Source organism: Micromys minutus (genome assembly GCF_963924665.1).
Source record: "Micromys minutus genome assembly, chromosome: 4".
Classification (NCBI taxonomy): domain Eukaryota; kingdom Metazoa; phylum Chordata; class Mammalia; order Rodentia; family Muridae; genus Micromys; species Micromys minutus.
In genome coordinates this window covers 35,324,280-35,337,302 of record NC_137973.1, presented here as the reverse complement: position 1 = coordinate 35,337,302, position 13,023 = coordinate 35,324,280, and the positions used below count along the sequence as shown (strand labels likewise).

The 13,023-nt window shown below is 47.1% G+C and overlaps 1 protein-coding gene across 1 annotated transcript in view; it reads left to right on the top strand.

The window, feature by feature from the left end:
- The window catches only part of PTGFRN (prostaglandin F2 receptor inhibitor), a gene marked incomplete at its 5' end in the record, with an annotated part of 65,533 nt that overhangs the window by 36,795 nt on the left and 15,715 nt on the right, over positions 1-13,023 (top strand). Inside the window, one exon of the mRNA XM_080915514.1 lies at positions 10,651-11,076. Coding sequence (XP_080771640.1) covers positions 10,651-11,076 — 426 coding nt within the window. The remainder of the gene's footprint in view (positions 1-10,650; positions 11,077-13,023) is intronic.

Genomic DNA, 13,023 nt, shown 5'->3' with positions numbered 1-13,023 from the left:
TCACCTTTTCATGTGTGCTCCCCTGGTAAGTCTTCATTTTGTCCTGTGTGCTCCCTGGTATGTGTCCTCATGTTTTCATGTGTGCTCCCTGACAAGTCCTCATTTTTCTCATACGTGCTCCCTGGTGTCCTCACATTGTCATCGGTGTCCTCTCTTTTGTCCTCACTGTACCGTGTTTGCTCTCTGGTGTCCCCGCTTTATCCTTATGTGATCTTAGCACGTCTCCGCCTTGCCTTACATGAGGTTGCTGGCTGATCTCTATTTCCTGTAGTGCCTTTGCCTTTCTTCTGTTCATCAAGGCTGGTAATGGTGATTTAGCTTAGGGGGAGGGGCTGACAGGGTGTGGCTGCTTCATTTCCACAGTGGTCCGCCTGTAGTCAGCTCTTACAATTTTACTTACGATTCACAGGGCTTCGGGCTCTGACAAAGACACTTGAGTTTTCTTTGGTTAAGGAGGCAACACCGATCTTTAAATGCCAAGTAAATGACTTCATCCTCTGTCTGATGCTAATCCTCCTCCTATATGCGCACGTCTCCAGCCCCCATGTAATTCTTCCCTGTCTTTCATAGAGGCTGTGCTGGATCCAGGCTGAGCTCCCTGTCGGTTTGTCTCTAATAAACAGATGGGAACTTTTGAGGGGTAGTGAGGTGCAAGGGGAAGCGTCCTTAGGGAGTAAGAGGTAGGGAAAGTGCAGTTGGGACTGAGGCAGGGGTGAGCAGGGTGTGGGGGTGTTAGTCCTGTAAAGGGCGAAAGGAGCAGGCTTATCTAGAGAGCTCGTTCCTGCCGTCAGGAGCCTGCACTCAGGCTCTGTGAAGCCCTGAGCTGGAACAATGCTGGCCCAGCTAGAACTCTCCTTAGCAACCTTCAAAATAAAACATATGTTGTCAGCACCAAGAGACGTATTCATCTCTGGAGTTGAATCTGTCTCATAGCTCTGATCCTACTGCATTGTGTGGTGCCGTCAATCCCCAGTCTGGCTCTCTCCCCTCCCTCTCCACTCCAACTTCTGAATCCTAGCTCCAGGATTTTTTTTTTTTTTTTTAAATTCTGCCTGCACTCGATTCTGAGGACTTCTTTGAAGTCCTGGTGTATTGATCCCACATACCCTGGGGGAAGTACAGGCACTGTCAGACATCAGGGGCAAGCTCTGGGGGGGAGCGGGCTTTGTAAGGGGAAGGGATTTGTTGGTGACATATTCTCCAGAGATTGAGGGGAAAGAGGCTAAACTGTGGGAAAGACTCCCTTATTATCCTAAGGGTCCTGTCACTTGTTTTCCTGCAGAGTGCCAGCACCACTGTGATTTTTTTATCAGTGCACATCTCCAGTGCATGTAGAGGCCCAGACCTTCCCCGTGATTTTTAAGGAATAGGCCAGCCCAACATACAGATACTATAAAACCCGTGCATCCAAAATCCAGAACCGTATGCAGGCATTCATGGCTTGGAGTATTCAGAGGCCCTTGTGTAATTGTGAGCTCACCAGGAGTGTAAGTATTATATAAACAACTGTGTTCTTCTCTTCCTTCCTCTCAAGTCTTCACCCTGTTCTCTGTCCATGACTCATGGTTTGCAGCTGTTTGGATGCTTGTCAGGAGGCCAGTCGGGCCTGAGTACAGCCACAAGCCTTTAGTCACAGTCTGCAGGCTGCATTCTCTGCCCAGAAACTGAGGCAACCAGCTGACCCTAGATGTTTTCTCTAGACATATAATTTGTGCATTCCATCAAATACAACTGGGGCCTATATAGGATAATGAAGATGTGACCAAAAGCCAGGCAGACAGATGACCTGCTAAGTTTATAGAGCATCCTCGGTGTGTGGTATTGCCATAGAAGCATTCTTAAGAAAGTTGGGTCCCTGTGCAGAAAAGATAGGACCCGCAGTTTTTTACTTGACACATTAAGAATTATAATTACCATTTATTGAACACCCTTTCCAGGCACTGATGGAGAACTTTATGTGCATTAAATGGTCAGGTAGGAAGTACTTATGATCATCTTTGGAAAGGGGACTCTCCCCTATTGGCTAATTCTTGCTTCGTGTTTGGGACAGCTTAGAATTGTGGCCTGAGCTGAGTCTGCCCTAGGCATTGTCTTCAGCTGTGGGGAATGTCTTTGGCTTTGGAAGTCAGCTTTACCCCCTGAGACAGACAGCCCCAAGTCCTAAAGATGAGCTGTTCCTGTTCTCATCTTCAGAGCCACTGTGCCATTGGTGGCAGGGTGGGACCTGGCGGGTCATCTTAGTTCATTGGTTACATGATCTGAGACGTGTCAGAGCCTTCATGGCGATTTCTTTTTTAAGGTCTTTTTGCTAGGATTTGTATTCCTCTTTGAAGAAGAAGCCCGAAGTTGGTTTGCAAAACGAAGAACAAAGCAGTAGCCATAAAGAAATAATGGAGATCAAAAGAGACAAAGAGAATCCAAGAACAGATACTGCTTGGGATGAGTTAGTTGGGTGGTTGGCAAGAATTAGTTGGTGCATTTGAGTACCAAATTTGTAGAGTTTTGAAGTTGAGACAAAAAGAGATGTGCTTATCCAGTTGTCTGAGGAAAGAAAACCTTTTCGGAGAAGCAAACCTTTTCTTGGCACTGAATTTATCCCGTGCGTTTTGATTTCGGAGTTGGGGGAGGTAGATGATTTAATGGACGGTGCTCACGACTGTTCTTTTACCAAAGGCCTTCAGTGGTTGTTCGAATGTATGTTTCTTATACCCACACTCTAAGAGCTGAGGGTGTGAATCATAAGTGTGGAAAGGAGTTTCTCTCTGGAAAGAACTTGAATTGCTTCGGGAAACAAATGTTGCTTTGTGTTGACCCAGTTTAGTGTATGGCTGAAACAGAGAGGGCCAAGCGGAATGGCCAGTTGATCTGCACATTTTAAGCCATCTCTCTGTGCTATCAAATGTATTAAACGAGCCCTTGGCAGGAGTTGGATACTAATCAGTTTATGGTTGAGCTCTCTGCCCAAAGTACCAGACTTCTGTTAATTAAGGAGGGTTCCTAAGGCTCAGGGTACAGGAGGAGGTACAATAGATGGAGGGGGCAGGGCTGAGCTCTGCTGATCAGCCCTAAGAACGGGCTTACTTCACCACCGGAGAACTGGCCCCTTTTCAGCAGTGTGCCAGCGAGGAAGGTAATTATTTTTTCTTTAAAAGGAGCTGTTAATCTGCTAAGTACTTGTAGACACTCGAATGCTCTGTGCCTGTCTGTAGGACATCCTGTTTAGATCTGTGGTGGTTTTAGCGTGGCTATTGCCTGATTTTTTTCCAGGATTATTCCAGAAGAGTGGTGGAGTATTGGAGTCAGTAAGACTTTCGTGGATTTCTGTTTTGTAGGCTTTGGCATTCTTAGTTTAATAGTGCATAAAGCACTTGGCACAGCACCTCCCAGTTACATCTTTGGTACATTCCTTGGTGGTCGTGGTAGTGGTGGTGATTTATTAGTGCTTGAGGGTCTCCTCTCCAGGGTGCTAGCCAGTTAGGATGTAGGAATATGTCTTCGGATACTAGCATGGAGAGATCAGGAAAAGGTGTGTGGAGAATGGAAGTAGCATTCCCAAGAGGTACCGGGGCAGGGCAGTTCCAGCCAGCCCTTCCCACCGTGCTCTGAATATGTATGGCCCCCTCAGAGAGGAGCAAAAGAGAATGAAGGGAGCTTAGGCAGTTCATCTGAATGGCCGAACTGCTCTGAAATGGCTAATGCTGACTTCTGTCGTGATAACTGTTCTTCCTGGACTCAGAAGGGCCACCCCCCACTGCCAGGACCTTGTTTGTAGCCATCTCTGTTTAACTAGTAGAGGGTCTTTATTATACAGATGACTGTGCCAACTCCTGAACAACGCCTGTGAAGCAGCTCTCCACTACAAGAGCCACAGTAGAGGAGTGCTCCTCCTGGTCCTTCCAACCCTGCCCTCCACCCTTTCCCCATCTTAGCTGTCCAAGGTTGCAGCTGGAGAGAGGGTTAAAACATTCCCTCCTGGAATGGGGGAGAGGGGGTTTAGAGCTTCTCTGATAGCACCACTGTGAGCTTCTGGGAGGGAGCAGGCCAAGAAAGACTTGGTATCCCAGGGGAGGAATGAACCTGTCCAGGTAGTTTGGGTTGGGAGCCAGATCACCTAGATACAAAGTCTCCCATGAAATTCTGCTCGTGCTATATGCAGAAATTCTCTAACTTGGATCCCTGAGCTTCATTTGTGCTTGTGATTTAAAACATACACACAAATAATACTAATCCTATAACGCTGTCGTAGAGAGGAAGCCAAACTCCAAAGTATTATGGCCTGCTGCCTGGCATCTAGAAAGCCCTTCGAAAATGCTGAGGGCTTTCTAAATAAAATTGTCACTATTGTTATTGCAGAATGGGGATAAGCCTTGTACCGTCTTTTCAGACTTGTCAGAGTAAGCGAAGGACATTCGTATACCTTGCCAACTCACTGGGAAAAGCAGGTGGTCCCTGAAAACAATAGGCAGGAATTACTTCAGTCTATAACTTAGCCAGTGATTCTCAAGGGTTTTCATTGTTTTGAAACTTGTGACAAAGACATTTAATGATTCATGTTTCTAGTAGAATCTTTCTTCTGAAGAGGGTTACCTGCAAATCTATAGCTTTGAAGAGAGTGTGCGTCCAAGCAGGTGTGGACCTGGTGCCCAGATTAGAAAGCAGGCCCTTAATCTCACATGTTCCCAGCGCTTGGCTTGACAAAGCTCTGTTCTGAGAGAGCTGATGGTATGGGTGGCTGTTTGTTTTTAGCTTTCCAAAACAAATTTACAAACATTCACAGTAGAAGAAATAATTACCAGCTTCAACTACAAGTATCTTACTTATCTGATTTCAACTCTCAGACAGATACACACACAGAGAGTTACACTTTTTAATCTGCAAGAGCATAAAACATACTCAAGAGGCCACATCTTTTCTTTTATGAGATAAGAGCTCTTTCTCTCTGTAGCCCAGACTGGCCTTGAACTCAGCACCCTCTGGCCTCTGCCTCTGCTGCTGGAACTGCAGGCATGCACTACCTCCCACAGCCTCCAGATACCATTTTACCACTAGGACTTGAGGATGCATCTTAACTGATGAGCATTTTCAAACATAACTCTCCTTGCATCCTTAGCTGATTTCTTGATGAGATCAGGCAGAATGTAGCAGTAATCAGTGGTGAGATACTACGCCAAAAAATGAGCATTTTTATGCAAAATATTAAATTTAGTCCAATTCAGCCAGTATGCTAATATCTTTGATATAGAAAGTGCTTTATGCATAGCATGTGCAGATAGATGCTCTGAGTAGCCTTGGAAAACGTCCTAGAAGATTCCATGAGCTGCACATACAAATAACAGAAGTTGAAGGGCGCGTTCTAGTAAACTTTCCGGAGACTAAGGAGCCTGGCAGGAGGTAGGATCTGTGCTGAACACTTGGTGATTGAGAAATGGGGATATTTGACAGTGTGCCGAGGGAGTTCAGAGGAGGCATTCTGTGTTGCCAAGGTGAGGCCACAAAGAAAAGGGTGTGTACCAGGAGCCTAGAGAAAGACACCCTCCACAAACCATGCTTAAAATTGTAAAGCAACGTAAAAGGTCAGAAACAAAACAGGGTTCCGCATCCTGACTCCCTTCACTCTGATGTCACAGGCAGCAGCCTGTCTGCTCTGTGAGTGTTCATCTGAAATTAACTCACAAAGGTGTGGTAGAACCTGCACTGTCATTTCACAAGCCAAGAACCCACTGTCTGTGTGTTCAGTGTGTGTGGTGGAGGTGAAGCTAGGACTAGTTATAACAGGAGCAGGGGGCAGCCACAAACAGATCAGCCGCAGGAAGTCCACTGAATCATTTTCCTATCAAGCCAATGGGAGATTCTTAGACTCAGATGTGAATGTTCTGCGGCCCTACTGTGTTGTGCCCTCCCTGTCTTCTGGATTCACAGGATGGAGACAAGAGTTCTTTCAGGATGGAGAGTGGTGTAGAGTGGGAGAATCTCTTCAACTCTTTCCCTCAACAGCATGCTGAGGATGTGCCCAGGGTGATGAGGTAGAGGGTGTAACGGGAAGTGGCAGACATGGGGAGTTAAGAATGGAAAGGCAGTAAGTAGGGTTGGGGTTGGCTTGGGTTCAAATGGTGAAGGCTGGAGTGTGTGCTCGGAACTGAACTTGTGGGATGAGGTCCTGGAGGTTAACAGACTGTGACTTGCCATGCCTATCCGGTTAGAGGGCCACTGGGAAGCCATGCTAGTGTTGACAGAGGCAGTGAGGGCCACAGTGAGAATGGCGTTCCCCTGAGATTTCATTCTTAACTGCCGTGCATCGGGCTGGGAATGGAAGTGACTTTCCGGGGCACTGAGGAGCCTGAATGCATGGGGCACATCTCTGGGGATATGTGGGCAAGAGGGAAGAGGGAAGGTGAGGTCCATCTCATGCTAGAGTAGGAATGCCATCCCAGGGCGGCAGTGGAGAGTTGGAGCGGTGCCAGAGTCTCCCTCTGTATGCATGCCAGTGATGAGGATGACGACCGAGGTGGGTTACACTGAGTCCTGCCTGCACTTAAAATGCTGTGAAGCCCCAGTCCATGTGCTGACCCAGCTCTATGCCTGTGGGCGTTGTGAAGTCTAAGAAGGACCTGGGGCAGAGCAGGGCACCAGTTGGGTTCTAAGACACTGCGTGAGTGAGTTTTGGGTCAGAGCTAGGGTTGGGAGGAGAAGACAGTAGGGCAGAGGTCCTCTGGTGGAACTTTTCTCTGACCACTAAAAGGTCAGTCATGTTTCCATTTTTTTATCATCATTTTTTTTTATTTAACCAATCGATCAATTAAAATTGCACACGTATTATACATGTGTGTCTGTATTGTACATGTGTCTATATCTCTGTGTGTATATGGTTTTGGTTTTGTCTTTTATTTTTGAAACAAGCCTCACCATTTAACTCTGGCCTAGAACTCACTATGTAGACATGGCTTGGCTTGAACTCACAGGGATTTATTCACCTTTGCTTCTGGAGTGCTGGGATTAAAGGTATGCATACCACATCTGGCTTAACATTGCACGAGAGCGTGTGTGTGTGTGTGTGTGTGTGTGTGTGTGTGTGTGTGTGCCCGTGTGTGTGTGTGTGTGTGTGTTATATCATGGTGCTTGATATATGTAGAGTAAAAAGGCTTAACTAAGCCAATTAACATATCTGTTACCAGGCTTACTCCTTTTGTGGTAAGAACATGTAAAATTCCTTCTCTCAGTGCTCAAGCACCTGTAAGAACAGTCACCATGTCGTGAGTGGACTTTCTGGACTTACCAACCGCCCAGCAGAACTTTTGACATCTTTTGGCCCTCCCCTGCCCTAGCCTCTGAGAACTACCATTTTACCTTTTGCTGCTATGAGTTTGACTGTTTTAAGTTCCACGAGGCATTTGTCTTTCTGTCTGTCTTATTTTGATTAGCACAGCCTCTTCAGACTTGTGCGTGCATGCATGTGGGTCCTATGTTGTCTTTCCCCATTCATCTGCTGACAGACGCTTAGGTTGAATCTTTCCTCCTCCTCCTCGGCTCCTGTGAGCAGGGCATTGATGAGTGTCTCTTGTCTGTCACTCATTGTCATTTTCACAGCCTTTAGAAAGGTGTCACTTTGGAGAAAGTGCCCATGGGTAGAAGTAAACCATGAAAGACAGAAGGGTTTGTTATTAGAAAAATACATGATCTGTTAGAGAACAGACGTTCCAAGGACAGCATCTGGGTGTCTCAGTTTCATGGAACAGGTGTGCTCAGCTTCAGACCCACGGGAAGTGGCCTCTGGTCACGGTCCCTGTGGCACTAATTGGCAGTGTCATTGTCAGCTCAGCCACATCTTCAGTGTCCTGAAAATAGTCCTGTTGAGCAGAGGAGCTTAGAAACTGTACAGTTTGGAGGAGAATGGGTTTGGCTCAGAGAGATGCTGGTCTTGAATGGCAGGAACCCTTTCAGCCCTGGGACCAAACCTCCCACCCGTGAGCCAAGCGGGGAAGTTACTTACCTTTTAAAGGTCTTCTGAGTGGGAAGTGGAATTGTGTTAAGTAGCATAGGTATGTTCTTATACATGTTGTGTTGAGGGGAGGATGCAAGCACGGTCATGCCCTAACATACATGTGGAGGTTAGAGAGCAACTGTGGAGTTCTCTCCTTCTGCTTTCTTGAGGCAGGCTCTATGTAGTTTCTGCCATGTTGTGTTTTCCGACATAGCATGCCTGTGAGCTTCCAGGTAATTCTCCTGCCTCTGCCTCCCATCTTGTCGTGTGAGTGCTGGAATTACCGGTGGATTACGAGCACACCAGGCTTTTCATATGGGCTCTAGAGTTTGAACTCACATCATTCGGTCTTGCACAACTGTTACTTTTATTTGCCACACTAGGTCTCCAGCCCCCTTTATGTGTATTCAAATTCTCAGTCCTTGCAGTGAGGGTAGGAGTGTGAAGTTGTGGTCCTTGTTACACGTCGTTACAGATGAGGCACCACAGAGCTTATGAAATGTGTGAAAGATTACCTACAGGTCACTGGCAAAGGCAGGATTAGTACACGGTCTGCTTGCTGACCCCGGGCACATCAGCACTGCAGACCCTCTTCATTGCTCTTTACGGCCTCACGAAATACTGTGCAGGTTGAGGCCGTAGCACCAGGAAGTGTTACCCATATCAAACTCACGGTACACAGAGGTCTATTAATGGCAGCCATCGTTAGGTTAAAGGTTAAGTACAGAGTCCAGGGAAGCTATGTGTCATATTTCACTTTCACTGGCTACAGGCCTCCTCCACACTTGCCAGGAAACCCATATTTAAACCCCTTGTAAGCTTTCCTTCCTCTGTCTGCCCATTCCACATTACCTGAGGTTCTCCGGTCATCACACACTCTCCTTCCTGCCCATGGTGTGCCGATATCTGAGATGCTCTGAAGCTTTAGAGTCCCCAGTGGTGGCACTGTCTTCTGAGCTGTCCTTACGTTCTCTAATATGCCAGTTGCCCACTTCACAGTGACTGTTTGGCAAGGGCCCGTGAGGTTTACCTCTACAGTGGAGCCTCATCTCACTCTCGGGTAAATACTTGTGAAGAGAAACATTTGAGAGAATTAAGGTTTGAGTTGTTTCCATTTCCTAGCCCTGTGAATCATTCTTGGAGAAGTCACGATGTTATAAATTTCATTAGAAGTGTAAATCACAAAAGAACAGTTCCTTGACCTCAGCAGTTTATAATCTGTGTGAGTCATAAATAAAAGCAGCAAGAAATAAAACAGAACTGCTAACGGTGATGGAGAGAAAGAACACTGGGAAGAGGCCTCCACTAGAGTGACCTTTCTCATAGAAGGCAACGTGCTTGGAACCAAAAAAAAAAAAAAGTAGACGTTTCTCGTGACCTTACCATCAGTGCAGGAAACAGATGCTGAATACCTACTGGGTTCCAGGATTTTGGGGTTGAGACTCTCAAGCAAAGACTTTTTTCAGAGAGGATGACTGATGTAGGAAAGACATTAAGCTCAGAGAAAGCGCACCAGTTCCAGTGACGTGAAGTTTGCAGAACATCCCAAACACTGTTGTACCACAATAGCATCAGACTATATGGTGGGTGAAGAGTCACCCATGAGGGGTGACAGGAATAGAGGAGGGGAGAAGAAGGAAGGCTACCTTGGGGTTCTAGTACAGGTTCCTTAAGGAGGCAAGCATGGAAGAGACCTGCAGTGAAGATAGAAACGTGGGATACAGTAGGGAGGTGGTGGTGGCATTGAACAGACTTACCAGGGCCAGGTTCATATGTGATGGCTTCATGGTTGGCAGAGCTACAGGGTGAGCTATTTGTGGCAGTGGAAAGAACATCCTTTTGTGGAGTCTTAAGTGAGGGGGTGTTGGGTGACTGAATACAGATTTAGTGGAAAATAGCAGATGAGGATAAGAATATCTGTGAGAATGAGGACCAGGAGCCTTGCATTTGGGGCATAGCCAGGGGTGGTGTCCTGGGGGGACTGGTGAGCCTCAGATTGCACATTGTTCTTTAGGTTAGAACTTTGCATCACTGCTCCAGCGGGAGCATCAGAAGTCTGGGCTTGCTTAGTATCCCAGAGACAGTCCTGATAGAATGGGAACACTTGAGTTTCTGCCATCTTTCTCAGACTCCAACCTTCCGGGTCACCTGTTAGCTTCCCCTTGTCCTGTGCAAAAGTAAGGGCAGCTTGCTTGCTAGTTTCCTTCCTTCCTTCCTTCCTTCCTTCCTTCCTTCCTTACTTCCTTCCTTCCTTCCTTCTCTCCTTCCTTCCTTCCTTCCTCTCTTTAATTTAATCTTATTTTTTTACTGTGTATGGGTATTTTGCCCTCAAGTATGTCTGGGCACCACATGTGTACAGTGTCCTCTGAGGCTATAAGAAGGTATCGGATCCCCTGGAACTGGAGTTGGAGAGGGTTGTGATTGCCATATGGGTTCTGGGAATTGAACCTAGGGCCTCTCCAAGAGCAGCCAGTGTTTTTAACTTCTGAGCCACCTTGGCAGTTTTCTTAAGGGAGATACAGGAAGAAGTGATTTACAGGCTTTGAGAAATACTCTTACAGGGTCCTTCCCGCTCAACGCAAAGACTTGCTTTGTATTTCAGAAGTCGGTAGGATGGACAATTTGTTGGAATGCAAGTGATCCTTGACGTGTTTTTTCTTTCTCCCCTTCAGAACCAGAATACCAGGTCTACCTGAATGCTTCTAAGGTCCCCGGGTTTTCAGACGACCCCACAGAACTGCAGTGCCGAGTGATAGACACGAAGCGTGTGGAGAGCAGTGTCCGACTCACTGTGTCGTGGTACTATAGAATGAACCGTCGCAATGATGATGTGGTGACCAGCGAGCTGCTCGCAGTCATGGACGGGGACTGGACTCTGAGATACGGGGAGAGGAGCAAGCAGAGGGCCCAGGATGGAGAGTTTATTTTTTCTAAGGAGCATACAGACACATTCAGTTTCCGGATCCAAAGGACTACGGAGGAAGACAGGGGCAATTATTACTGTGTTGTGTCTGCCTGGACCAGGCAGAGGAACAACAGCTGGGTGAAGAGCAAAGATGTCTTCTCCAAGCCTGTCAACATATTCTGGGCCTCAGAAGGTGGGAGCATCATCTGTCATTGTTTAGTTTTGCTTTCGTTTCTGAAGTCATCTGTCCATTGTTCCCTTTTCTTTCTTTGGTTTGCCAGCCTCCTCTCTGAGGACAGTTGTCCCCAGAACCCACCTCAGTGGCTGTGTTTTCTTCCCACATTCCTTGAATAGCTGGGCATAAAGGAGTCAGGCACACCTTGTTCCTCTACATTTTCTACTATCCACCCCCCCAGTCCCAAAAGCCCCACCCCCGCCCAGAGCCACCGCCTTCCCCCTGTCACTCATCCCGATTGACTCCCTGGTCTTCTGCTCCTCCGCTGGAGCTGCTAGCCTGGGTTTCACGGCCACTTTGTCACTGTGCCTGTCCCACTAGCTGTGTTGAAATCATGGGAGCTTTCAGAAAGGAAAGGACCCCAGTAGAAATTATGTTTAAATTGGTCTGAGGTGTGTGCTGTCTGGACGCTGGAATTGAATCCTCTAGAGGGCCACCATGGAGGACCCTGGTATAAAAGACACCTTCAGTCTCAGCCCCCTGACTTTGTCTCTGAGTATCACATCTTCTGTCCCTTTCAGTCTTTCATTCCCACTTCTGATAATTGAAACCCAGCCCCTCCACAGCCCAGTGCCACGCTCTGGTTCTCTAAGCCCACAGTCTCCCCGGGTCATTCCCTTTAGTGCTTCAGCCCTATTGGTTTGCCTTCTATCATTGTCCTGCCTTCTTCCTGGGGCTTCACTTCTCTCTCACCAGGAAGTCCAACATGTACCTATAGCCCTTCCTGATACACTTCCGGGGCGGGGTGAGGAGAGTTGTATGACCACCTACTGATATCCAGCCTAAGTTCCTAGCCAATCATGTCCCTTTTTTGCATTCTTAACTTTCTTCTCCTAGCTTGGTCTACCTTATATTCTGCTTAAAACACAGCCCAATTCAAAGCCAACTCTGCTGCCGCTTCGGCTGTGTATGCAGAGCTAGATGCAATTGAAGAAAATAACTTTCCAACGGTGAAGGTCTCACTTCAGATCTCCAATCCCTTCTGTCACGTGGGCCCTCAACATTGAGAGTCATTCTGGTTTCCTTCGTGTGTTTACTTCCCCACTCTCCAAAGTGATAATTGCATGCCACCTGCTCTCTCTGAAAACCTCCTCCCCCAGCGTCTTTCAGCTCCTGGCCCTGCTCCTCCATCCCCTATAAAAAGACAGTCAAAGGAGAACTACATCTTCCGTGCTCAGCATTGAGCCTGGTACTCTCCCTTATTCCGTAGCAGAGGTTAGCCCCTCACACAGCTCAGACCCATGACCCTCTCCCTCTCCTTCTTATATCTTCAATGTTCTTTCTCCTCTGGCTCTTTTTCATTAGCCTGCTAACATTGCTGTTAGAGTAACTACTTTTGGTCTATCTTTTCCCTTCGTCTTTCTGTTTCTTACAACCCTGCTCACTACTCTGACCTTTTATTGGGTGGATTTGATTTAACTATATTTAATATCTCTTGTTTTTCCTCCATTTCTCTGTGGTACCTACTCCCCAACCCCTTACTGCACATATTAAGATCACCAGAGATCAACACGCTGCAGAACCCTGTTTTGCAGTTTCCTTCCTGGGCCGGGACAGTTTTTCCTTTGAGGTAATGCTTTGGCTTTTCACATGGCTTGTGGAGTGCTTTTTCGGGACGTGTCTCCAATCCTTCCTGACTGCTTCCTAGTCATTCTCCCAGTTCCCACTCGGGACACAGCATCAGGACACAGCCCCTGAATTCCTCCTTAACTTGCTCAGCAGTGTCTGCACATGCCACATCTCAGTGACTGACTCCCAACTGTGCCTGTGTGTCCCACTGTGGTCTAGAACTCTAGATACAGTGATTCTTGCCTAACAGGCAGCTCTTTTAAGTTTCCGTCCAAAATGGAACCTCTGGTCTCTGCCACACCTCTTCTTCCACCTTTAGTTGCTGACCTAAATGTT